Raw genomic sequence first — 27,709 nt, 5'->3', positions numbered from 1 at the left:
ACTTACATCTCTCTTCCATTTGCTGAACCTCACAGTTCTCTAGCTCTCTCTCTAGCTCCCTCCACGTTGCTTCCTGCTCAAGCCTTTTCCACTCCCCCTGTTCTCTGATTACTTGCCCATTCCTATTCTTCCTGCTACTTGCCATGGTCACTGCTACCATGCACTTGTGTACTTGGTCTGCTTGGGATGGAGTTAATTTTCTTCACAGCAGCCCATATGGTGTTGTCTTTTAGATCTGTGACCAAAACTGTGCTGGTAACACACCAATGTTTTAGCTATTACTGAATAGTGCTTGCACAGCATCAAGACCTCTCTCACTCTGCCCAAACCTAGGAGTAGGCTGGGGATGGGTAAGACATTGGGAAGGGACACAACCAAGACAGTTGACCCCAAATGATCCAAGAGATATTCCTTACCATATGTCATGCTCAGAAATAATAAAAAGGGGGAGGAGCATTTTTCCAAAGTAGCCATTGCTCAAATAAATCTGCTGGTGTGAAGGGGTGAGTGATGGCTTTTGCATCACCTGTTTCCCCCTCTCCCTTTGTTTTCCCCGCTTCACTTATTAAATTGTCTTTATCTTGACCCACGAGTCTTTTGTGCTTTTGCCCTCCTGATTCTCTACCCCCTTCCACTGAGGGGAAATGAGTAAGTCACTGGGTTGGACTTCACAACTTGTTTCCAGATCTCTACCCACCTCTAACTCTCCTGTGAACCAGGAGGATCTGGATCATAGCAACAGACTAGAAATCCTGGTGCCTTTGAATTCAAAATTTTGCAGCTCAGGCCTGTCTCTTCAAAGATCTAAAATGGAAGCTCCAAGGCAAGTGCAGTGCATGTCTCTATGTGGATACTGATTGTGCAGCTCTGGAAAATTTTACTAAGCTTTAAAACTTTTTATATAAAAGCAACTCTGAGGACATGCCTCTAAATGAACTTCATACCAGAAGCACTCACTGTGCTATATTTCCAAGTGAGAAAGGATACACCTCTCTCTGAATGCAAAAGTGCAGGCTCTTATTTTGGTGGTACCTTCTTCATTTGGGCGTTTTTGCCAAAGAGTTGCCTTAGGTGAGTTCTACATAAGTCCATTCATTTTGTAATAAACAAACATCAACAAAAATATTCCATCTCTACTAAGTCTGCCTGTCCACACACCAGGATAAAGGTATTTGTACAGTGTCACCAGGACCACAATAAAGGTAGCAGCAAGAGAAAAAGCTTCACAAAGTTAGTGTTATTTTAGCATCTCTGCCACTTAAGTATCATGGTACAGTAGCTAACACATTGGTCAACCTGCATTCTCACCTCTCTCATACTTGGTTATGTTGCACTCCATTAACAGCAAGGGGAAATTTCTGATGTAACTGTCTAGACACACACAACGTTATTAACAAACTTCACCTACTCACAGCTCTCATTATCACCATGGAGTTTTCACTTCTGCTAAGCAAACCACACACAGTTTGCCACTCTGCTTCTTACTCTGTTTCCCCAAAAATAAGACCTACCTCAAAAATAAGCCCTCAAAAATCCTGAAAAATCACGCTAGGGCTTATTTTGGGGATATTATCAGGGAAACGGGGTAAATCCAGTGAATGCCCAGCTCAAACACGGCAGCGTGAGGCAAGGGAGGGAGGGGGACAACTGGGAAGCCCCATTTTAGGCAATAGTGAATTATTAGGGAGGATCACTGTGTCCTGTAAGATACTGATTATTTTTGATCTCTAGGCTTTGCTTAGTGACAGACCTGACTTGCATTTAAGCCTATCCTGAACTGCCAGAAAAAAAAAGCAGTTCAAATCCTCTGGCCACTTGCGGCATGCAGTTTGTTCTTCTCTGCTGTACCAGCACAGTCTTTATGTAGCTATATGACTAATAGGACCACAAAAATAACCTGTCTCAATAACTTTTTTCTTTCAGCTGAGTTCATTTTCAGCCAGATCATCTTTGTAGTTGTTTGTAAAGAACGGCAAAAATGGATAACATAGAGAGGAACCGTTCATGCCCTGCAGCAACACCAGCTTAAATGTGCTCCAGACTACAACCCATGTCTCTTCCAAACCCTCTATCACCCAGGCAGCCTACAGACACACCATGCTGAACATGGCCAGTATAGTCTCACGAGACTGTACACTTGTAGGAGGACCATTAAAAAAAAAGACAAATGCATATACACGATCTTTTTTTTGACAAACACCTTTAACCACACTGTCAGCTCTCAGGATGATGGGAGCCTGTGCATGTAATCCAGAAATGATCCTGGCTTTCTAAGGTCTAACACCATTAACCACACTATCAGTAACATTTTTCATTCCATGTTCATCCTGTAGAGTTAAATACCAATAGCAAACGACGTTATAGCCACATCTCTGAAGGCAAAGACTTATCAATAATTTTTAAGCAAGAAGCAGACAGAGGATTTTTCCTTTATGAGAAATTCAGAACTTCCTCTGTTTATTCAGGAAGATTTGAGAGTAAGGTAACAGGACAACAAAATCAGGTGTTGGCTTCATACAGCTGATGACTAGAAAAGATTTTTCCATTGATACCATTTAAAACTGTGTTTAAATCTTCTATTAGCAACCCACCAAATTAAACACATTCCACAAGTGTTAGAAGTCCAGATTTTCACCCATTCATCCCAGTCCCTTGTAATGTAGCATCCATGACACCACTCATGGAGTGGAAAGACATACGAAAAAACACTGAGCAATCCTGGTATTTTTATGATCAACAATGAAAAAAAGAAAGGAGCACGTATTTGTGTGTGCACAGAAAGAAAGGGAGGAAATTTAAAAACAAAAACAAGCTCAAACCTGTGATTCTGCCTAATTGGAAAGAAACAAAAAGCCACATTTAAGGTAAGTCTGGTTTCTGTGTTTGTCACTTTCAGAAGAAGTCAGAAAGAAAACATGAGAGTAGCTGACAAATACCTTTCTGTCAGCCCATGCTCAATATGGTACACGGTAACTTCTGCTCTTAAGTGAATCAGGTTGCCTCCCTTTAACTCAATTTTTATAAAAGAAGCTGAACTGGGAAATGCAGCATTAAGGCACGCAGCAAAATATGCGAGAACTAGATAGTAGTAATACTGCTTAAAACTTAGTTGATGCCCAGACCACTGAAAGCACCTACAGTGCAGCAGAACATCTCCACCAGTGTGGCTGGCATCGCAATCCTTCTGCTAGTGTCATAGCCAACAGTTTATTCGCCTCATCCCAGAAGGGTGCAAAGTCATTCCTGGTTAAGTCCACAGCACCTGGATTCAGACACTCAGAGTAGCAGTGACACATCAACTTACGTAACATAAGGTAACAAAATGCCTTCACACACACACAAAGGTCCAAGAGGATACGCAATTAATCATGCATTACTAACGCTCATTTAGAACACTCTGCAAAAGCACTGCTGATGAAGAAACTGCTTCTAAGATGGAAGACAGGCAGACTGACCCATGCAGGTACGCAGAGCTTTCCCACCAGTCCTTTGCACACATCTGGTCCCAAAGCTCTCTTACAGTCTTCACTACAGAAGAGGATATCACAATCTTAATTAAACAAAACAAGCTCAAGGCTTCTGGAACAGTACAGGAGGAAATCTCAGGGAGTTGTCCTGAAGACTCTGTAGTGGGAACAGCTGCTTTAAAGCCTTCAGGAAGAACAAGAGGAGACTGCTATTTTTGAAAAGGGGATGGAATGGGTCCTGGTTTAGGTGCATCCAGGAAACTCCCAAAGCAACAAAAAAATGACACTGACAAATCCCTTAGACTAGAGAAATGATAAGAAAGTCTATATTCAGCAAGCCATGCTGCTTGGCCCGTCTAGCAATAGCAGCTACTTCTGATGACAAAGTTTGTACATCTGTGTTCAGTTTCAAAAATGAGCTAGTCTTGTTTGTACATCTTAAGTCCATAGCCCTATGCAAGGGCTATGGACACGAGAGCCATGCTCCTCAGGCACATAGGTGGAATTTAGATTAAGAAGGCCTTTGTTTAATATTGCACCAGAAGTGACTAACTTACTTCCACAAAAAAGCGCCTCACCCATTAAAAAAACCCAAAAAAACAAAACAACAAAAAAACACAACAAAAAATACACAACAAAACACACACACACACAAAACCAAATCATTGAGAACTTTGATGATTTTTTTCCTCTGGGAAAGATGTTAACACAGAATACAAAATAAACAGCATTTTCATATACAGGGATAACAAGAATATTTTACAACAAAAGCCAGTTTCCTGAACTCCTTAACACACCAGGAACGAGTACAAGGCACACCTCACCTGGAGCGCGGTGACTTGAATACAAATGACATCGGGTACCACAAAAATCACCCCCGTTCTCCACTGTAACACACCCCCTCCCCCCCGCCCCGTTTACACAGGTTTGAGACAATCAGGCCACAAGTATTACCCGCAGCAAAAACGGCGGCGGGCGTGATACTATGAAATTCTAGCGCTAAATGCGGGTGGAAAGGCAGCTGTTTGGTTCTGCTGGCTCCCAGTCAGAAGGACAGGACACAAGTGGCCAGGAAGCCCCAGCACCGCCACAGCCGCGGGGCCACGCCGGGCTCCCCTCAGCCAGCCGGGGGCGGCGAGTGGGGACAACTCCCCAGGCCAGGACCCACCGCAGCTGCCAAACCCCAGCGAAGCCACCGCCCTCGCTGCTCCCCCGCTCCGCAGCCCGGGACAGCCCAAGCCCGCCGGGCCGCCTCGGCAGGGCTGGTTAAGGATGCCCCGCTCCCCACTAGCGCCGCCACTAACACCCACTGCCCGCCTCCCCGCTGCAGCGCTCCCTCCGCCCCGGCCAGAGGAGCTGGAGGGCACGGGAAGGGTCGCCGCCGCCCCCCTCACGACTTACCCAGAAGGGACCTAAGGAACAGGAGCCCACCCAGAGAAGTCGGCAGCCGCATCGCTGCCCGCCACGACAGTCCGCGTTACGCGTGCTCAGATACGAAAGGGAAAATGGACGCCGCCCTTCGCCGCTTCCCTTCCAGCCCTTCAACGTCAATTCCTCGCCGTTCACGCCCCAGGAGGATCCGGCTGCTGGCGGGAGGCGCTGGGTAACGGGGGTTCCTCTGGAAACTCCGGCCTTCCGTTAGCAGAGGGGATTTCAGGCTTCGCGGTAGCGTCCAGTGTGTCTTGGTGGGTGGCGTCTGCCAGGGAGGAGCTGCGGTGCGAGGTGATGTGGCAAAGGGGGTTTCTGGTTCATGGGGTGCAACTCTAGCAACTGCTACCGGCAGAAATTGTCGAGTTGCTCTTGCAGTAGGGAAGTTTCAGCTCCACAAACTGAGAAGCTTAAGTTAAATCACAGAATGGTTGGGGTTGGAAAGGACCTCTGGAGATCATCTAGTCTAACCCACCTGCTAAAGCAGGTTCACCCAGAGCAGATTGCACAGGAATGTGTCCAGGTGGGTTTTGAATGTCTCCTGAGAAGGAGACCCCACAACCTCTCTGGGCAGCCTGTTCCAGTGCTCTGGCACCCTCAGAGTAAAGAAGTTTTGTGTCTGGATGGAACCTTCTGTGCCTCAGTCTGTGCCTGTTGCCCCTCATCCTATCATTGGGTAGCACTGAAAGGAGTTTGGTCACATCCTCTTGATACCCACTCTTAAGATATTTACAAGCATTGATGAGATCCCCTCTTAGCCTTCTCCTCTCCAGGCTGAACAGACCCAGCTCTCTCAGTCTCTCCTCATAACAAAAATGCTCTAGGCCCCTTAATCACCTTCATAGCCTGCCACTGGACTCTCTCCTTAATGTGCAGTGGGAGCCCCACAGGTTAGGGGGAGAACAAAGTTCTGCAGGTAACATACAGCTTGCCACCTCAGAAAATTGTGATCATCTGAACCTAGTACTCCCTGGAGCCTGGTGTTTGACACCAATGGGCCCAAAATGCCCACTGTTCTCATCAGGGCATAGCTGGCAATACCTTCGTTTGAGGGGTAGGCTCAAGCCTGGCTGTGCTTACCCTTGTCACACAAGGCTGGGTTGACCTCTGCGGGGGAGAGCCTTCTATCTGACTGAAGATAAAAAGAATGAAATAAAACAGAAACCGGCTCTGACTTCTAGGGGTCTCCTTCAACACCAGCTGCTCAGAAATCCATTCACAAAACTAAAACCTACATTCCCTTTCATGGATGATTGGCCTCTTGACACTACAGAGTGGTTTTGAGGAAGAAAGATAAAATACCACAACAGTTTGGGAAACATAAATACCCAGCACCTACTGGAGTACTGCTATTCTGCCAAATATTCCAGTGGCAGCCATAAGCCTGCCTTCCTCCCATGGCAGTGAACTGCTGCAAGTGGATACTTCAGCCTCTTTTGCCTGCATCCCACTCACAGTGCATTATCCTGGCTGAAAAGAATCCAGCTGCCAGCAGGTCCAGCTGCAGACCATACAGCTTCAAAGCATGTTCAGTTCCCAGGAGCTTGACTGCCTGTCTTGAGGAACACCAGCATAGCATTAGTGCTGTATGGGGAGGCTGTCATCACAGGTTCATCCTTGGTTGGCTCTCAGTGTGCTCAGTCCACACACTCACTGCCAACAAATATGTCAGGCTATTCACCACCACGTGGAGCGACCTCAGCTCCATTCTTCATACAACGATGCCTGTAGCAGTTCAGAAAAAGAATATATTGGCAACCATGGAGTTCTTTAACCAGAGGACTTTCCAAAGTCAACACTGAAGATGTTTCAGTGCTGAATTTTTTTTCCTCCTCCTTCTAGGAGTCTCTGTAAGCTCCCTTACTTCATCACTGCAGGCTGCAGCATGAGCTAGAATTACACTGCACTTTAGGCTAATCAGTGCTGTCTCATTCAGTTCTTACAAAATCAGAATAATACTGATCCATTCTCCATAGCTTTGTTGGAATAACATAGCATGTAACTGGCTTCCAAGTGGAGTCAGGCCCATCTCATCAGTTCCTTTTGCTCAGTGGCAGAAACCCACAACTAGCCTTTCTGTCCCTCTGTTCCCTTTTCCCTTCCATTCTCGATCTCTGTCAAGTGTCAAAGGGAGCTCCCTACCCTGCTGTCATGGTTTTACCTCAGCCAGCAACTAAGCCCCACAAAGCCACTCACTCCACCCTGGTGGGGTGGAGGAGAGAATAGAAGAGTAGAAGTGAGAAAACTCATAGATTGAGACAAAGACAGTTTAATAAGTAACGCAAAATCCGCACATGCTAGCAAAGCAAAATGAAGGATTCATTCAATGCTTCCCATGGGCAGGCAGGTGTTCAGCCATCTCCAGGAAAGCTGGGCTCCAGCACCTGTAATGGTTACTTGGGAAGATAAATGCCATCGCTCTGAATGTCCTCTCTTTCCTTCTTCTTCCCCCAAAATATATACTGAGCATGACGTCGTATGGTATCAAATATCACTTTGGTCAGCTAGCATCAGCTGTCCTGGCTGTGTCTCCTCCCAACCTTTTGTGTACTCCCCACCTTCTTGCTGGCAGGCCAGTATGAGAAGCTGAAGAGTCCCTGACTGCTCAGCAACAACTAAAACATCAGTATGTTATCAACACTTCTGTCATACCAAATCCAAAACCCAGCACTACATTAGCCACTAGGAATAAAATCAACTCCATCCCTGCTGAAACCAAGATACTTGTAAAGGCTCCAAGTCAGAGTGTTTACACCAGAAATGCAACGTGGCTATCTTCCTGCCATATCCTGATGGCAAGACCAGTTGTTTGCTGCTGCTGACTTGCCCTTTTGTCAATAAAATGTCCTCCCAAGATGTCAGAGATTTTGAATTGAACTTTGTTGCTGGGAGGGTGTTACCTCCCGCATTGCACACTACAACTTTCCTGTAGGTTCCTGTAGGTTATAAGCCCCATCCCTGAAACTGTTCAAGGCCAGGCTGGATGGGGCTTTGGTCTAGTGCAAGGTGTTGCTGTCCATGGCAGGGTGGTTGGAACTAGATGATCTTTAAGATCCCTTCAAACCCAAATCATTCTATGCTTGATTCCATGATTCTATGATCTTCAGGGTTAGCACAGAGAAATCTGAAGCAGTGGCTGAGACTTTCACTTAGAAATGGATTATTTTAGGGTGGGAGGAACCACAAGACATCACCCACAACCCATGTTGTAAAGGATGTTGTAAAGGCTTCATGAGACAGAGAAAGTGAGAGAGAAACATGAGCCTTGTGGCTGATGCCCTCATGTAGGCTCCTCTGTTTTGGGGAGAATACACGGATACGTGGAAAGGATGCATTCTCCCTTCTTATGTGTAGTTATACAGCCATACAAGGTAGAAGGGCTGTGAAGTACTCATGAAGTATTCGAGAAAATGATTGGTCTTCCTCCTTTTCTGACTGAGTACTTGCCTGTGTTTTCCCTTTCTAGTTTGCCAAGTCAATCCTTAATGTTTTCTTCCTGCTATCTCATAGTTAGGACACTCCTCTGAAAGTCAGGAGTTAGTTTGAATTGCTTTCTCTTAAGGTGAGAACTAAACCCAGTTCCTCTGTCAATCCTGGGAACAATACACAGGAGCCATATTTTCTGCTCCACAGGCAAAGGACAGAAAATACAGGAGCTGTGATAACAAGTATTCAAGCAATTGGTTTGATCTAGGTCTTAATGTACAGTGAGCTAAACTCTGCATGTATTTCATACCCTCCCTTGAATGCAAAGACCACAGGGAGTGGTTTTAAATAGCTGTCATTTGCTTGTCTCACACTTGGTCTCTCCCAAGGTCCCACACTGCTACCCCGACTGCGTTGTTTTCGGTATCTAGGAACAGTTTTCCAGTTTTGGTGAGTTTTTCTGTGCTCAGATTTCCACTTGACTATGGGCCATTTGCAGCTCTTATATGCCTCTGCCAACTGTTGTGTTGTGGGTGGGGAGATGACATTTTCAGCTGAGATGGGCACTTTCAGCATTTGCTTGAATGTGCAGACAGCACTATCTTTTCAATTTTATGATGTAAAGAATTTGTGCATAAAATCAAGTTTGTTTGCTTTCATTATTCCTGACTCATTCTCAAGGGAATCACACTGTGCTTTGTGATCAGATGCTGTAAGGAACTGTTAAAAGAAATCTAATGTGGTTTGAAAGCCTTTGCAACAGTGTTCGTGTTGTCATTATAATCACTCCTACTGGGGAATAAAATAATGGGCACCAACATGAATTTTCTGAACTAATGTAACTGTAGTTATTGAATAATTATGTTCACAAACAAAAAAAAAAAACACAAAAAACCCCTTTATACCAAAATAGTTTTACTGGTAAAAGCATTTTAAATACAGAGGAACTGTGTGGCTTTCACTGTTAGCATGAATCATCACCACAGTGTGCTGATGTAAGCACTAATTTCCTGGAATTACTAAATCTGAGATTTGAGAAAAAAACTGCTCAGGAAACAGAATATTCAATTTCATGAAGGTGTTCTCTTTTTTTAGCATACCAGGATGTTGTTTAACAACTCTACAAATACACATAGCTGTGCAAAACTAAATCAGATCTGCACTTCTTAGCTGCAAGTTTGTTTTACTCTAAGGCTGTAATACCAATGCCTGCCTTATACTACATGTCATTTCAAAATCTTCATAGAACTTTCTCCCCAGTTTTCAGAAGTAATCCATTGCTTTGCCTTCTTTTGGCAGTTACAGGAATATGACCAAAAGCAGAAATACGGGAAAGAGACAGCAGTGCAATAGGAAAACACACAGATGCAAGGCCAGTATGAATCTTCCTGGCATGGACTTACTGTGAAGCCTTGTGACACACCAGTGTACCTAGTCTGAATTTGGGAGACAGGTCTAGTTGGCAAGGATAAAGCACTGCTGGGACTGGTTAGACTAGCTGATTTCTGGAGTGAGAAGTTTACCTCAAGGAAAGGGAAGGAGGTAGGGAGGAAAGGGAAGGAGGTAGGGAGGAAAGGGGTGTTGGCATCTTTTTTAACCCTGAAGTCAGTGAAGTCCTCTGCTGACACAGACTTTGGCTAATGGTCAAATAAGAGCAGAGGTAATTGCCCCTTTTTTTTTTTTTTCCCCCAAAAGAGCATTGGCTGGTTGATCATTAACAGAGTCAAGCCGATTGAGCAACCCACCATGGCTGTTTTTCTCTCTACAATCCTTGTACTTGTAGTGGACTAACAGGAAGATGGTTGAGGATCTGAAAAGAAAGCTGCTCATTTTTCTTGCTGTCTTCTTGCTGCTCAGCTCAGCACAAGCAGGTAAGAAAAACATGAGCATCTGGCAAGGGGACTGAAGATTTTACATAGAAGGATCTGAATTCCATTCTCCCTAAACAACCTGTGTGTCAAAAGGTCCTTGCTATATTTTAGTTAGGTGCCTGGAGAAAGGTAGTGCAAGAATGGTCCTTTCTTTTCCTGTGCTTTGATTCAATCAGTCTCAGTGATTTAATTCCACTAACCTGATTTAAAAGAATGATCCGGGTTTGCTCTGAAGTGTAAGGAAGCGGAAAAGGGACCACTTGACCTCTGGCACTGGCATCTCAGCAGTAGCCGAGAAGAAGTAAACAGACAGCACATTTCCATTTCTTTCTTTAACTGAACTGTCAATTAAACTGCTTTTGTGACCATCGCTACAGCGCTGCCTCATCTGCAGCTTCACAGCAGTGCACATCCTGCCTTTACTCACAATCCACCTTGTCTTATGGTATTTCTGACATGCACGGTGCTTGCATTCAACCTGCCCTTGCTGGCTAGGCTGGCTTATGAGCTGCATTGTTTTCTGAATTGATCTCAGAGAACATATCTTTCTCCCTTGCCTTCAGCACACAGGAAGACCAAAATAAACAACAGTAAGGGATAATCACATCCAACAAGGGGGAATCTGCATGTTGAATCTCACTCCTTTGTGCTGACCGTTAAGCCATGTTCTGCCTAGCTAGTGTAAAGTATCTTCTATGGGAACGGCCAGCAGTTAGGACGCTGGTGGTTTGATTTTTTATTATTATTTTGAAATTTTAATTTTTTTGTATGTGCAGATTCAAGGCTGTTTTGCTTCCTCTAACCCAGAAAAGGGAAGGTACATGCATTGTCATAGCAGCAGAAAGCAACAATGCCAGTTCATAAAGTAACACTTCTTGGGTCAGAAGAGATCATTTAATCAATTATTTGACTTCCTGTTCATCGCAGGTTAATAGATTTCACTCCATTAGTCCTTCAGTAAATCCAACATCTTACCTTCAGCAAGCCTTCCAAAATAGCAGCCAGTCCTCTGAAATGACAAGAGATGGAGAATCCAGCTCTTCTGTGGGTAACCTACCTATGCATACTACTAGCCATACATAGTGCTAAACTTCTGTGCTTGCTTTCTAGACAAAGGTTGCTCAGTTCTTTTTACTAGCTACAGGTTTGAGATTTTTTTTCCTCTCTAGATCAAAATGCCTTCCGGTAGCTGCTTTTTCCTTCCCATAAAGCATTTTGATCCAGTAAATGAATCAATTAGGAAATTATCACAGACACATTTTGTCATCGGCATTCTTATATTTATTTCTGGAGTTTTGGTACTATTGTCAGTTATACTTGTACCTTCTACTAAGCCTACCAGAATCTGAATCGAAATATCCCCATTCAGTGGTGACTACCTGTTGGCAGCCATTATTTTTAAGATCTAATAGCCAGCTCATAAATGTACTTAGTAGCTGGCATGTGTGACTGATTTGGAAAAAAACCCAACGGAATGTCATTCATGTCTCAGTAAAACAAGTCTCAGAAGTCAAAGCTACCATGACATCCATGACATCCATGGTTATCTTCCTCAGACAGTGCTGGAATTCCATCCAAGGACAGAAACAACTTTATCAGACAAAGCTTCCAGAATAGGCTGATTTTATTTTATGTTCTATCCTTTTAATCTCTATCAGTAGAAGCAAGATTGATACCTTCATTTTCCTGATTAATGATAATGAGCTTTTTTTTTTTTTCTTTTTCCTTCCCCATTGCTCAGGCGCAGTCTAAATATGCCTTTCACTCCCCCTCTTTGCAGGGAACACAGACAGACTCTCAGGGCATCACTGCACAGACTTCCAGACAGCAAATTTCCTACGGGGCAGTAAACTTAAGGCCCAGTTTATCCTGTTCACCTCCGCAAGCCCCAGCTGCGGGGAGCTGATTTTAACTGATGATGGCATCCAGAACTCCACCTTCAACACCAGCCTAGAAACCAAGATCATAATCCATGGCTTCAGGTGAGAGAAAGAAGAGCACTGTGACTAAGTTTTTACTGGTTAACTAAACATACCTGGGGCATTCCCAAGCACTGGGTGGGGCTGGCAAGGAAAACTGTTGCTCGTGTGACCTTCTTAGTCTCCCCAGCAGAGTGGCTGCGTGCAAAACACCTGCTAAGAATAGTCTGGAGTCCTCATCCCCAAACAGGACCTGCAAGTTCTCTGGGAGGCTGTGGACCAGGGCCAGAGGTGTGGAAAATGCTGCTGACCACCCTTATTACAACACGACTTGAAGTCTTTTATATTTTGACCAGCTGCCTCTTCTTTCGTATGTGTTTCACAGGTTTTTTCGAACCTAAAAATAAAAAAAAAAGGTTAAGAAATTTTATCTTCCTTCCTTCCTTCCTTCCTTCCTTCCTTCCTTCCTTCCTTCCTTCCTTCCTTCCTTCCTTCCTTCCTTCCTTCCTTCCTTCCTTCCTTCCTTCCTTCCTTCCTTCCTTCCTTCCTTCCTTCCTTCCTTCCTTCCTTCCTTCCTTCCTTCCTTCCTTCCTTCCTTCCTCATCCTCTTGCTCTTTCCTCCTTTACCCCTTTCACTTTCTTTCCTTCTTTCAAACTTTTTATTTAAGAAGCTCCTTTAACTTATCTCATTGGAGCTCATGTCTGATCTATGAACAGCCTGGATTAGTCAGCCATTTAGAAGCCCTGCCAGATAGATTATACTTCTGTTCTTGAAATCGTAGGTATTTGAGCTGAGATTTTTTAAGCTGTCACCATTCTGCAAGCTTATTTTACTGTGCCATTTTTCAACCAGATGTGACCATATAACTTTATGAATTTTGATGTGCAAAAACCTGAGTGGAAAGTGCATAAAATACCAGGATGAAACCACAGAAGATGTTGCAGGGTCTTTTCAGAAAACCAACTGTTGCCCTCGTCTGGCATAGCACACCTCCCAACAGGAGGTATTAGGGAAAGTGGCTAGGACACAGCCTCCTCAGTTCTCCTTGAATTCTTGGGTATAGAATTTATTTTAAAATTTTTGACAGATGAGGAAATGTAGGAGTGGAAGACTAGGTGATTTGATCAAGGACTTCCCTCCATTTGTTAGCAGAGTGGGATCCAGGTGTTCCTGGTCAGCTCACTCCAGATGAGCTCAGTGGTGGCTAACTGAAGCACCACACCAAGAAGGAGATCTCAGCCTGAGCCCTGCAAATGTTATCTCATTCATTAAAACATCTGTTTCCCTTCTGAATCAGCCCATTCTGGAAAGTGTTATTACACCACTGCAAAGAAACGGCAGGTGTGTGTGTCTGACACCAGAAATAAACTTTTAGCAACTGTCTGGCAGCCTCCTCAGAGACGTGTGAAGTTCCAGAACCAGTGAACAACATATTGGCACATGCCCTACTTTGGAAGACAGCAAACATACTTGTTTCTGATGAATCCACAGGGCTTTGGGTACCAAACCTTCCTGGATTGAAGAGCTTGTCCATGCCATACTGCACACAAGCCAGGTGAATGTGATTGCCGTAGACTGGGTTTATGGGTCTACAGGAGCCTATGCCTCTGCAGTGGAAAACGTCCCAGAGCTGGCCCTCTCCATCTCACAGTTCATCAGCAAGCTACTGGTAAGCTACTGTGCACTTACAGTGAGAGATATGATGGCCAGTGAACTTCATTCATGCAAACAATCCAGAGAATTGCTCCCAACCTGCTGTCTCCAGGAGCTGGACAAGCAGGCTCTTTATTCCAGAATGAGCACGGTGTAGCACTAAAGAGATTTCCCTTTCTCTTAGTCCAGACTTGAGCATGACACTGTTTTTCTTCTTTCTCTTGAGTTTTGACATTTTCTGGAAAAACATTCCTGTTGTCAGCTGCCTCTCCAGCCTAGGATAAACCTGTAGGATGCCTTGGGTTTTCTTAGGTCTATGCTTCACTGGACAGTCTTTTTCTTCTGCCCAGAAATTTTGTCCGGGGAGCTGGAGGGGGTGAGATTTGAGGCTCTTTTATATTTGCTATGGGCTGCAGATATACTTTCCAGTAGCTGGAAATCCCCAGATGTGTCACAGTTCATTCATGCACAGCACAGCACAGCACAGCTGAGCAACACTTACACAATGAGGGTGATACATCTTTGTGTTGACCAGCCATGTGTAAACTCTATGTATAACGTTTGCACTGCAGATGTCAGGTCTAAGTGGCTGTGCTTTACCTGGCATTTCAGTCCATGGATAAATCCTTAATCTCTGAAAACATAAGCTTAAAATATTAATCAGGATATTGGTACAAAGATGGTATAAAGTGAAAAAAAATCCTCTGCTTTACTGAGAAAAATATTATTGACATGGTAATCACAGGTCACTGAGCTGAGAGAAGGAAATTCAGTCTGAAGCAAGCTGTGGAAGGAGAATCACAGAATCACAGAATGTTAGGGATTGGAAGGGACCTCGAAAGATCATCTAGTCCAATCCCCCTGCTGGAGCAGGAACACCTAGATGAAGTCACACAGGAACATGTCCAGGCGGGTTTTGAATGTCTCCAGAGAAGGAGACTCCACAACCTCCCTGGGCAGCCTGTTCCAGTGCTCTGTCACCCTCACTGAGAAGAAGCTTCTTCTCATATTTAAGTGGAACCTCCTGCGTTCCAGTTTGAACCCATTGCCCCTTGTCCTATCATTGGTTGTCACCGAGAAGAGCCTGGCTCCATCCTCCTGACACACCCTATACAGCTACAGACTGTGTAGTTATGAACAGGAGCATCTGACCAAACAACCTGGTTAGGGTTGGGTTTGCATCTGTGGACCTGAAGAATGACTCTGAAAAACAGAAAGGGCAATACCCATCATTCCCACATGTATTTGGTTCTCTACCACACACCTCAAAAGCAATCCCATATTAGAAGCGTTATAGAGCTGCTGCCTGGGCTGGGACAGGGTATTTCACCTTTCTGCTACAGAAACATTTATTTGTATTATAATCAATCTGCAGGCCTTGGGAGTCTCAGGGACATCCATCCACATCATCGGAGTAAGCCTCGGTGCACACGTTGGGGGCCTGGTAGGACACTTCCATGGTGGTCAGCTGGGACGGATAACAGGTATCATAAAACTGAGTCTTGGATCATCAACTGCTCTTCAAAGGAGAGGATGAAAGGGCTAGGAAGGGGAGTCATTCATGGTGGTCTTTTAATTGAATAAGGGCTCTCTAGATCCAAGCTTATGGGCTTCTTCCTAGCTTCAGAAGAGCCTGACGATGGCTTTCGAAACATCAGTCCCCTCCACACCACCTCTAAACAATGCATGTATTTTCAAAAGGGCCCTTCTGCCTCTGCACCACTCATCAAATTGGTGCCAGCTTAAAACATATGAGGCTTCTTGACTAATGAAAACCCACAGCACCCACATGCTTTACTTCACCTTTATACCATGTATATGTCTGTAGTTCTTAGAATTAAAGCCCACAATGAATGTTATTGAGGGAAAGCAGCAAGAGTGAGGTGCTCTGCAGGAAATGGTTAGCTGAGAACCAAGAGAACAGCAAGGCAGGGAGGGGCAGTGGCCTCACTGACAAGAGACACAGTCCTACTGTATCTGGGCAAGAAGAGCAGAGCAGGTTCAGTGACAGGAACCAGGGTCATCCACAGTGCAATGATCACCAGGCACGTCTGTAGTGCTGAGGGAAGTCCAAGACTGAGTCATAAAATCAAGTCAGCAAGATAAAAGCAGGACCAACAAGACACAGGGCTGGGCATGGCATCCCTACAATACAGCTCAGGCAAGGAGCAGAGGTAAGAGCCTGAACCTATGTTGGGAGGGCCCAGATAAGGCTGAAGTGTTTTCACATACCTTAAAAGAGCTGTGGAGCAAAACCAGAGTGAGTTTTGGATACCAGAGCATAGACTTTATTTTTATGAAGTGAATTTCTTTAACCCATGCCTGTTCTTGTGGGTATCTTGTGGGTATCTCCCTGTGCAGGAAAGCAAATGGTACAGGAACTGGACTGAACAGCCCATATTCAAAATTGCTGAAGAGCAATTTGTTTCAGTACTTGCAGAGGAGATGAAAAAGCCTGAAGGAATTCAGTTGCATATAGTACAGCTTCAGTGAACAGTTTTCTTAGCTGCTGAGGATGTACATCTCAAGGAAGTTTATGCAGCTTGTGTTTGGAGGAGGTAGGCATAGAGAACAGAGGAAAGAAATGTGCTTGCCTCAGAGCTGTGCTAGAATTGACTGTTTCTCATGTTGTTCCCTCCTCAGGAAGAACTTTAAGCTACACCAAATAACACTTTTCAATATGTCTTAAAGCCTTCAACTAAAACTTGAACCTCAGTCTGTAGAAGTGGGTGGGGAACCTCTCAGCTTTTTGTATATGTCAAGATTAAAGAACACAGTAGAAAAAATAAAGCAGTAAAATCTTCTGATCAGTTGTACCCCTTTCTTTATGGAAAGAATAGGAAAGATTTTTTCTCCTTTCTTGCCCTTTTCCTCCTTCCCTCACCTCTCACAAACGCAGACACATCAGTTTGTGTATTGTTGATATTTCCTTCCTTGTCCATTGAGAATTAATGGGACAGAGTCCAAGGCAGTCAAACTGGCCAGCTCTGAGTCTAAGTGGCATGTGGAACACAGCTGCTTCTTAAACTATTGTTATTGCCTGGGGAGGGAAAAAATCTTGTGCAATTACTTTTCTATGAAAATTGAACAGAATAAACCTCAGCTACAACAACAACAAAAAAATTATCTTTATCCCACTCCTTAGTATTTCTGAGGATAATTTCTGTATTCCTTTGACTCCCCAGAAGCTTCTGTAGGAGCCAGGTTTAGGCAAAATTGTTAATGGCTGCTTAAGGACTCAATTTAATTTGTGGAGAGGGGGCTCAGAATCCTCTTTGTTTTAAGAATGTTTGATAGTATCGAGCTTTTGTAATCCTTGGACTGTTTAATGCCTAGGATTGTGAATTCATCACCTACCTGATGATCTTCAGTGACATTTCTCAGACTGTAGCATTAATACAGATGACAGTACAATGAGGGAATGTGTTACAAGTTTGATTGTCTTTCACTGAAAATCCAAAAGACACTCTGCACCCACTCTGTCAGAGCTAATTGGGAGATCAATCATGGCTTTGCAGCCTAGAAACCTGAGGTACAAAACTGCTGAAGGGGCTTGGAACAGTGGAAGACAAGGTAAGGAAGCTGTAGTGGAAGTTAGCAGGGACAGAAACCATTCTGGAGCATCATCAGTGTGACCTGGGAATAACTTATCACTTCTGCCTAGCAACATTTTTAATATTTTAGATAAAATAACTGGTCCAGAAACAAGAAAGAGAGGGGCTGAACAGCACTTGTTGTTGTGGCATTTGCTTTTGTTACAGGCCTGGATCCTGCAGGCCCTAAATTCACCAGAGCCAGCCCTGAGGAGCGCCTGGACCCTGGGGATGCCCTCTTTGTGGAGGCCATTCATACCGATGCTGACAGTAAGCTGGCTTCCATCATCTTTGGCCCATGCTTCTGTTCCTCCTGCTATCATTATTACTAAGGAGTCTGTAGGTCATTGTCCATTTTTTGCCAGATTACAATGAATTTAGCTTCACTCAGAGGAAGTGTCTTGATTACATAGGCTTTAATGATGAATTCCCTACCCCAGGGTATTTCAAGCAACAGACAGGTGGAGATTAGACAAAGGCCAACCTTCTAGCGAATGTTTATTCCTTAACCCTGTTGCAGCAAAGTGAGTTTATGCAGAACCAGCTCAGCATGGCTTTTAGCCCCTGGAAGGAATTTACATGTTTAGTCTCACTTTGCTTTTTCCCACCTAAGAAACGTGCTACTGCGAGTGCTGGAAAGTAACAGAGTCAAACCAACAGCAGCAGGCAGCAGCAGAGTAACTTTTCCAAAGCACTTAGCGCCTATGTAAGCAGAACATGTGCTGAATAATAATGTGGTGCCTTTGAGTCACACCTCTTGCCTGAAGATCATGAAAATCTCTACCAACGTAACTCTCAATCATGCCTCATAATACCCCATAAAGTTTGTGGTCAGTTTTGTTCTCCTTTACAAGATGTCACCTAAGTCACGAAGGTGGTGGTTAAATCACGGCACTCAGTCATTTTGATGTCAGGGCCTGGAGCATGCTCTGTTCCATGCAGCAAAGCTACACAATGCAGCTGCAAGAACAAGAGATCTGTCCTCCTTGTCTCCAGTACTGGAGCTGGGTCCAGCACTACTAATGTTCAGCCAGTTATTGGGACCTGTCATACACCACATGGGGTAAAGCCTATAGAAGAGCTAAGTGAAAAACTGAAGTGGCATTTCACCTCCTTTCAGATTTTGGGATCCGGATTCCTGTAGGCCACATTGATTATTTCGTCAATGGAGGCAAAGATCAACCAGGATGTCCCCGATTCATCTCGGCAGGTGAGAACACTGTGGCCAAGCAAGGAGCTTTCATGGCCATTTAGCAGCCTGTGAAAATGCTGTTTGGCAACCAGCTCCTGCTATAGTCAGGGCAGACGTCTATACATGTATTCGTAAACACACATGGCAGATTCACAGCCCACACCTCCTCTCAGCAGTACAACAAGCAGCTGAAATTAAAATTGTGTACAGGTCAAGTGTCTTGGCAGCATCACTGTCAAGAGACATGGTTTTGGTGACACTTCTGTATGAGCCAAAACCCTAGCATCAGTAGAGTTTGCATCAATGAAGAAAACTTTTTTGCTATAAAGGCTCTTAGGTACTACTAGCAAAAGCTGCATTTTGTTTTCATGCTGCAAGCTATGCCTATTCCTAGAGAGACAGCTTGTAAAATTACTGCCCTTTCCTTCTAGAGAATAAGACTTTACACAGTAAATAGCGTGGATAAATATTCAAATATGCTCTGGATGAGCCAGCTGCATTGAAGGTCAGTTTACAGGGGACACTGACAGTACCTCACTTCCCATAGCTGTGAGCACAGTGCAGGTGGGAGTCAAATCTGTTGTACCCCCTTGCAGAGAGCTTGGGGCCTCATCAATGGTATACTGATGGCGTGGCAGCTGTGTGGTCCCACTCTTCCAAAGAACTCTGTTGGTCTGGGAGATACACTTCTAACTTCCTGCATAACTTCTCCTTCAGTGGGGCCTGGATTTGTAGTCACAGAGATGCTCTGCAAAATGTTATTAATGGGAAGGGGATTGCTGCAGGATCAGTAAGAATGTTTCTTGGAAAATGCAAAAAAGCTGAAGCCAACAGAAAGGCTCATGGCTGCTTTTCTACAGGTGATTGTTTTTCTTGCAGGCTATAAGTTTCTGATCTGTGATCACATGAGGGCAGTACATCTCTATGTCAGTGCCTTGAAACATTCCTGTCCAGTCGTGGCATTCCCCTGTGCAAGTCATCAAGATTTTTTAAATGGTCATTGCCTGGATTGTGCTGACCCCTTCCTGTTCTCCTGTCCCAGAATAGGTAAAGTACCAGTATACTTTGGATCTCTTTGGGGATAGTGAGAAGCTGTTTTGTTTTCAGGTTTCTATAGATAAACTCTAAAAGCTCATATATTGCGTGAGGTAGAACACTAAAATTCATGAACATTTCTCATGTTTAATCATTTCACATGGCCCAAAAATGAGTAGAAAGAGAGTCTCCAGAAACACCTGCCTAACAAGGGGGCAATTAGCTTAAAAAGTGTCTGGTTTTAAGAAGCAGCTGGAAATTTTAGCCCAAGCCTGAAATCCCATTCTTCTACAAACTACTCACTGTTGCTGTGTCACCTCCTTCTCGTAAATTCCTGCCATGACCACCTCAAAGATGAATTCCCTGGACTGGGAGAAGGTAATAGTTTCCTCTTTTAGGCTTCCGAAACTGGGTTGTGGCATTAGGAGAGGAAGTGTCCTCTGCTGCTACTTGCAGTCTGGTACCAGAGGAACGTAAGGAGAGCCCTCTTTTGGTATAGGTGCTCTCAGATCAGCTACCCACCTCACCAAGCCACACTGTCAGCAACTCAGTGATGCAGGCCTCAAGTTATGGTGGTCTTCTCACTCGACCAAGAAATTCAATTTCCCAGCACCTTGTGTTTGCATTGTCATTTACATCTACACTAAGTTTCCTGACTTTATAGTCTTTAGTCTTGCTCATTTTGCACAGGTGCAACTGATGACACAGTTTGTTAGCAGTGGAGTGAAACAAAGCCACCAAGAGGTACTCTGATGATGGTGACCTGGAGTAGTCAGAATAGTTTTTCTGAGGGAATGTTAACCTGTCAAACAGACACCACAAACCTGTACTTGCTCTAATTTGCACAGGTATAAAAAAGGGTCTGTCCTCTGAGACAGGCTAGTTGGGTGGGATGAATGGGGTTGAATTAGGACCAAATATATTTCTGTTCTGGGTCATTCATGACTTTTCCTGCACTGGCTTTATTTCCTCCTGCAGGCCTGCTGGAGCAGGCAGGTCTCAACATGAGAAAGCTGCCCAAGGAAGTGAAAGTTTATTTAAAGACCAGTCCCTCAGCCCCATTCTGTGGTAAGTAGCATGAGAAAAACCTGAGTCAGAAGGGCATTGACCAAATGAGACAGATCCTCTGAGGAGGACAGGTAGTATCAGAATCAGCTGCCGGGGCTTAGGCAGTCTGAGACACACAGCTAAAGAGCAATAACCCTGCACACATCTCCCCCCAAAAAGCCCTTTCTAATGGATTTCTTAGTGTGTGCAGAGCCCTGGATTAACACAACCACATGGGTTCAGAACTGAAGTAAAGGGTAGCAAAAATACCTGCCTGTTTACACTGAACTATGAAGACTTGCCCACTGTGCCTCTCACAGCACATAGACTAGTTTCTTAATTGTTTAATTTTCTTTGTGCTGGTGGGGCCAGGGAACGCATGCTAGAGGCCTTTTTTCGGCAGGGGTAGGTCCAAACAATAGTACGTGCCCTCACTCCCACATACTTTTCCTCTTGTTCAGTCCATCATAGCCTGGTTGAGTTCCACTTGCAGAAGAAAAGGAACATAGTCACCAGCATTGAGATAACTTTCTGCAGCAACAGCACCAGGGACACAGCGAAGATCACCATGTGAGTAAACGTGCATGCTTCTGGCTTTTTTTTCCCCAGCTCTCTGTGTAAGGATGTTTATTCTGCTCCAGGAAATGCACGACAATAGCGTTTCTTCCTGAGTGCAGTCACTGAGTGATGAACCACAACCTGTCTTCTTGAGTCTTTCCACATTTACCTTGAACGCCCTCAAGCATCAGGCATGTGCCACCATTACTTGGTAACCATGGCTAGGTCCACCTCTTCTCTGTGGGCATAAAGCAGTTGGTATACTCTGGAAACCCCAAATTTGTATACTGCTGTGTTGCTACACTGGCTCCTTTTCTACACCATACTCTTGCCTGGTGCCAGTTCAAACCACAATCACTCTCAGGTAGTTATTAGCCCTACTCTGACAGACAGAGACGGCTACAGCAAGAGTCCATCCACCAGAGGTTCCAGACAGATGGACTCAGACATTACTCTTGATGCCCAATAGGACAGCAATGGCAAAGAGAAGACAAGTGCATCTCTGTGCAGTCAGAAGTGTGTTCAGTAGCTTGTTGTCTCTGCAGTAATGCAGCAGAGCACCCAGGCTCCCATTGTGGGGAAGAGTCCAGGCGGCAGGGGACCAAGACCACGTGTATAGACAGATGGATCTCTCTTGAAAGCACCACCTTCATCCAAACCGTATCTGGATTAAAGAACGAGACTCAGACTTCTGTTCCACAACCCTTGCCTCAGGGGGATCTCCCCACCACAAAGAAGTTTCACAGAAGTCTTATTCTCTTCTTCTAACAACTTCCTGACTACTCCTGTGAGCTGGAAGCTGCGACAGAGAGACGCAGCTAGCACATGCTGCTGACCACTTCAGGAAGTCCGCTATGGATCTCCAACCAGCTTTCCTAGGCTCAGAGAGGTTCCAGTGCTGGGTCCCACATAGTCCTTACAACTAAGCCAAAACATTGTGACCTGAAGCTAACTGTATTGGTGCTTCAGTCCTGGGCACCAGGAGATAGGGGTGAGAGATAGAGAATGGGAAGCTATTCTCTAGGGTGGGCTCCAGCGTGACATAGCTGCTTGGTGACAGACACTGCAATTTGGAGTTCATACTCCTGCCTGGTGGAGCTCAATCTCTTCAACCACTCCACAGCTTGGAAGCCAAATCTGCCCCTTCCAAAGATGCAGGAAGAAGAAAATAGTAACACCCGGGTCAAATCAGGACCCTTTATCTGTTCAGAAAGGCAGGCAGCACTTCTTTTGGCAGTTGTCAGACACAGGAGTGTCCAGCAAGTGGCATGTGAGCAGTGGAGGGAAAGGATGTCTGCGGAAGAGAGACAGGCAGATAATCCTGAGGCTTTACTGTACCCTCAAGTTTTAATGAAACAGGGTAACCTAGCCAGAGATACCCTTACCCTGGCAGAACAGCAGCTGTGTTTCATTTAAGTGCCTTCCTAAGAAACACAAGGCTTACAGCGATAAATCTATAGATTTGAGAGTATAAAATTGAAGATATTCCTTTTAATTCACACTGTAGCAAAGAGTAAAGAATCTTCCCTACTCTAGGCAAAGTGAAACTCTCCAGTGCAGTCAAGTCCAGAGTGTCAAAGAGGCATCTAAACATAGTTTCTAACCCCACAGTTCAGATGCTGATTGATCACTGACTTATTTCACGTGATCTGCCGTGCATATGTGGCATCCTCTGGTTCCCTGGAAATGCACAGGGACCTGAAGTATTCAAACAGTCTCATACCTTCAGCAAGTGACTCACATGGTTATATGTTGCTTGGCACTGCCCTTCTCCTCTCCCAAATATCAACTCTGATCTCACTCCTTAGGATGCTGTTGCCCCACATATTGCTTAGAGTGCCCCAAGAGACATGTCCCCAAGGCCCACAGCTGCCATGGGGCTGACAGTGTAAGGACCTTGTTACACTGCACACTTCCCAGCTTACACATGGCATAACATCATCTTCCATATCCAAGAAAACATACTTGTGAAGCCAGCCAAGAGTCCTATATCCACCCAAAGGTTGTGCGGGGCTGGACCAAATGTCAGTCCCGGGAGTGCCTTTCTTTAACCTGCTTAACCTTACCGTGCTCCTCTGGCCTAGGATAGGGCTGGATCCTGCCCATGGACAATATGCAGTAGAGAGATGGCCTCCCCTCTGTTTGTCCATTTGCTATCCATTATTTACCTTTATAACCATAATTTAATGATGTTTCCTATTTTTGGCAGCTTCAAGTCAGACACACACAACATCCAACATCTACCACTCCAGTCTAAGGGAGAGACTGGATGTACTGGTTTATGTTGGCCTCTCTGGCCTAGGAGGATGCTGAGTGCAGCTGTCAGCCCGCTCCCAGGAGCAACTTTCATTAGCAGAATTATAGGCTCTTCCTGACACTTTTGTCACCTCTACCCTTTCCCTGCCATCATGTTTCTAATCAGGCAGTTGCCTGGGTCCTTCTGGGGTTGTGTTGAGTCAAGCTACATGCATATTCTTCATGAATACAAGGAAATCAATGATCTCCAGGCTCTTAAAGGTACCAGCTAGATCAAGTATAAGAAGGCCCATTGGATGGACTTCACAGAAGGGAGGTGACCTACCTATGTAAAATGGCTGAGCAGCACACCTTCCTGCCACATGACCAACTGGGCTCTGATCATTGGCTGTTTACCCATTTCTCATTCTGGCATTTCTCATTTCATGTTGCCTGGGTAAGAGCATAGGGACAGACAAACATTCCTCTATCCAAGCATTCCACCTCCAACATGGTCAAAAAGCAAATACCTAGAGAAGAGTATACAAAGAGGCAGTGTAAACGTGTAGCAATACTTACCCAAATAGCTTCCCAGTGTCTGACTAATTACACTTTGGGGACTTTCAGAGCTGAAGGTGAGATCTTTGTCCTTACTAGCTCCCAATGCTTTTGTCTTCCATGAACTTGTCCATTCCCCCTCCCATGACTTGTATAGTCATATAAACTTTCTAACATTCACAACATCCCACAGCAGGGACTTTAACAGCTTAAAATGAATGGTACTCTGTGCAGCGTGTAATCTTTTTGAGCCTCCCACCCGTTAACTTTCTTTGATGACCCCTAGTTCATGTACTAGAAGACATGGGGAACAACCAACCCCTAACCATGCCATTCATGATTTCATAGATGTTGACCTTACCTACCACTTCACTCTCTGTAGCAATCTAACTTTTAATCTGTATGTAATAGCAGGAAGTGTTGTAATATAGCAGTATGATGGAAGGAAGGCTATTTATACAGAAATACTCCTGACTACAGAGATGAAAGATAGAGAGACAGCCAATAAGACTCTCATGCAATGCCCCGTTTTGGTAGATGAGTCTTCTCACTCCATTTTATTATGTGAGGGTTTCAAAATAATAACCCGGGTGCACATCTGCATACAGCCTGCATCTGCAGATTGGTTGAATGTTCTCCCTCACATCTCTCACCCTGCCTTGCAGACCTAAGCACATGGAGATGGGAAAGCGGCTACTGGCCCATAGAGTTCCCCTCTGCCAGATAAACAGCGTGACACTGAAGTATCTCCCCAGGAATCAGTTCTGGAGGAAGGACGAATCATCCATTGTTGGCAAGTTCTGCGCAGCCCTGCTGCCCCTTGATAGCAAGTAAGTTGCAGAAATATCTTGCAGGGATTCGCTAAGCTTATGGGTGCAGCCTGTGGTTTGAAACAATGTGTTCTCTCTCCCATTTAGATAAACACGTATAGAGGTCTATCCCACCCCCTCTGTGTAGAAAAATAATCTTCTACGTGAGATAGAAAAATTTCCAAGGCAGTTTTCTAGTTTTCTATGATTCTTCTCCCAGGATAAAAGTGTGCCATGGAAGTAAAATGGCTGCAACTCACATCACCTTGAAGATGCTGAAGTCACAAGCAATGACAAAAGCTTGTACAAACTAGAGTGTTCTCCTTTTGTCATTGCTTGCTCTCTCCATCTTCCCTCTGTGTACAATGGGCCCCCATCTGAAACACAACAGACAGGATAAGACAACAGAAGACCAGTAATGCATTTCTGCTTCTTATACTGCACAGGTTTATAAAGCACTAAGGCTAAAGACAACAATTCTGCATTTTCTCGGACAAGCATTGTAGAGTATATGCCTTCAGCCATAATTATCTTATCGAGAGTAGAAGCAGTCAAGTCCTTCTCATCCCAAAAAAGACAATGGTCTTCTCCATAATACAGTATTCTTACCAGGACTTTTGCAGATCTAGAATTCTTGCAGGAAGGGAAAAATAGCTGTGTCTATACTCACAGATTAGACTCTGTCCACATTGCTTCTGAGTTGATGCTTATGCTGGCTCCAGGCTGAAGCAAGGTAGCGGGCTCTCCAAAGTGGGGAAACTCAGAAGCAGAAGGGAGACTTGTGTTCACATGCAAATTCTGTTCTTATGGGCAGCAAGGACACTCGAGCACAAGGCAGTAGAAATATATCCAGTAGGTCCAGATAGAGATAGGTATTCTTATGCAAACACCAGTCACTCCTTTTACTACTTTGCAGAAAAAAGCACTCCACAGTTGAGATGGGCTTTTTGTCCCTTACAAATGGGACAGCGTGGCACATTGCCTTAAAGGGGTGCTAACCTGCATGCGTGGAAGCACCAGACCTGGCTTTGATGCAGGTGGAAAGCTGTAGAGGTGCACAGGCTCACAAACACACTCTTACTGCAAAACTGGGAGCACTCAGAGCAATAAAAGGGCTGCTAAGAGGAGATGGTGGAAAGGTGAAGGGCACAGCCCCACACAAACCTCTCCAGCCAGTTAATCCCAGCCAGGACACATCACCCTGTTCGTCATACACTTACAAAGCAGCACAAAGTCCACCAGCAGCTTGCTTGCCTCTGTGTTAAGACAGCAACCTCAGCTGACTTCCCTGTGCTTTTCCCACAGCAGGACAATGTTATGCCTGCCTTGGAATGTCACCCTCCCTGGCAAGACAGAGATCTCCTATGAGCTGCCTGCTGTTTGTGCTTAGCACTGCATTGGGAGCATGCAAACTGAAAAGAAGTCCTAAGCCTATTGCTGCTCTCTGCTCACAGATGGTACTTTCACCATAAAACTGGATGAGTTTTTCACTTGCTGCATTAGGGACAGGATGTCAAGGAAGAGTGTAGCAGATCGGTGAGTATGAGGTTGACTGGTCACATCAAGACACCTCAATTAAAAGTCTGGATTAAGACTTCTACGGATTCTGTACTCAGCTCTGAAAGTGAGATGGGCAAGTCATTTAATTGCAAGGTTTGAATCTGTATGAAAGAAGAAGATAATATTGCTCTTCCTACAACAGGAGTATTGGGATGATTCATTTGTGGTTTATAATAAAGTGTCCTGAGATCTTCATATTAAAGGTGAGAAGTATTATTTTTCCTCCTTAAGGGGAAACTGTGTGGTTCAGGTTTGGCACAGGAAGGAGTCTTTCTTAGCCAATGCTCCCGTGGGAAACTCACTAGTTCAGTCTACAAGACACTTTCAGAGTGAGACCCTATGGATTTCATGTTACTGCTCCTGCTAAATAATCAGAATTAATCTCTTGCCTGTGACATTCACCAACTTCCAGTCAACTGGGACCTCCCTGATTAGCCAGGACTGATGAGAAATAATGGAAAGTGTCTTGGTGAGCACCTCTGCCAGCTCCCTCAGTACCCACTTTCCCATCTGGCCGCATAGACTTATGTGTGTCTAAGCAGTGTAGCAGGTGGCTAACCACTTCCCCTTATATTATTGGGGCTTCACTGTGCTCCCCATCCCTGTCTTCTGGCTCATGGGGGTGTGTACCTGGAGCATGCATGGTCTTACTTTTAAAGACTGAGGCAAAGAAGCCATTTAGGACCTCAGCCTTTCCCTCATCCTCCATTACTATGTTCCTCCCCCCAGCATCCACCAGAGGGTGGACATTCTCCTTAGCCCTCCTTTTGTTGCTGATGTATTTCTAGGAGCATTTTTGGCTCCCTTTTACAACAGTACCCAGGCTCAGCCCTAGTTGAGCTTTGGCCTTTCTACTTTTCTCCCTGCATAACTTCACACCATCCTTGTAATCCTCCTGAGTAGCCTGCCTCTTCTTCCAAAGATTATAAATTCTCCTTTTATCACCAAGTTCCAGACGAAGCTCTCTATTCAGCCAGGCTGGTCTTCTTCCTTGCCAGCTCATCTTTCAGTACACAGGAACAGCCTGCTCCTGTGCCTCTAAGATTTCTTTCTTAAGGGGCAACCAGCCTTCGTGGACTCCTTTGTCCTTCAGGACTGCCTCCCAAGGGACTCTGCTAACCAGGCTCCTAAACAGATCAGTGTCTGCCGTTTGGAAGTCCAAAGCAGCAGTTCTGCTGACTGCGCTCCTTACTTCTCCAAGAACAGAAAACTTGATCATTTCATAATTGCTATGTCCAAAGTGACCTTCAACCGACATGTTACCCATGTGTCCTTGTCTATTCACAAGCAACAGGTTCAGTGGAGTGCCTTCCCTAGTTGGCTCACTGACCAGTTGTGTCAGGAAGTTGTCTTCCAT

At 44.8% G+C, this 27,709-nt stretch overlaps 2 protein-coding genes across 5 annotated transcripts in view; one reads left to right on the top strand and one right to left on the bottom strand.

Annotated features, from left to right (window-relative positions):
• Window positions 1-5,118, bottom strand: part of CD58 (CD58 molecule) — a 35,943-nt gene extending 30,825 nt beyond the window's left edge. The window contains exon 1 of one of the 4 annotated variants that reach the window (XR_014184475.1): window positions 4,869-5,118. Coding sequence is in view for 1 of the 4 variants with exons in the window: in XM_082056920.1 (XP_081913046.1) it covers window positions 4,869-4,920 (52 nt within the window). In the remaining 3 variants the exon portion in view is untranslated. The remainder of the gene's footprint in view (window positions 1-4,868) is intronic. The other 3 variants (XR_014184476.1, XM_082056920.1, XM_082056921.1) reach the window with 3 other exon arrangements.
• A 4,998-nt stretch (window positions 5,119-10,116) lies between these two features.
• On the top strand, window positions 10,117-26,443 carry PLA1A (phospholipase A1 member A). The gene is made up of 11 exons (XM_082060655.1): window positions 10,117-10,192; window positions 11,973-12,174; window positions 13,604-13,781; window positions 15,141-15,249; window positions 17,527-17,628; window positions 18,479-18,568; window positions 19,430-19,597; window positions 20,564-20,653; window positions 21,094-21,202; window positions 24,649-24,813; window positions 26,098-26,443. Exons 1-11 carry the CDS (start codon window positions 10,120-10,122, stop codon window positions 26,180-26,182), a joined length of 1,371 nt encoding a protein of 456 aa, XP_081916781.1. The 5' UTR covers window positions 10,117-10,119; the 3' UTR covers window positions 26,183-26,443.
• Window positions 26,444-27,709: the final 1,266 nt, after the last annotated feature.

This window comes from Streptopelia decaocto (assembly GCF_964273445.1).
Source record: "Streptopelia decaocto genome assembly, chromosome: 1".
In the NCBI taxonomy this organism is placed as follows: Eukaryota; Metazoa; Chordata; class Aves; order Columbiformes; family Columbidae; genus Streptopelia; species Streptopelia decaocto.
The sequence above is the reverse complement of the archived record's forward strand: the minus strand, read 5'-3'. Positions and strand labels throughout refer to the sequence as shown.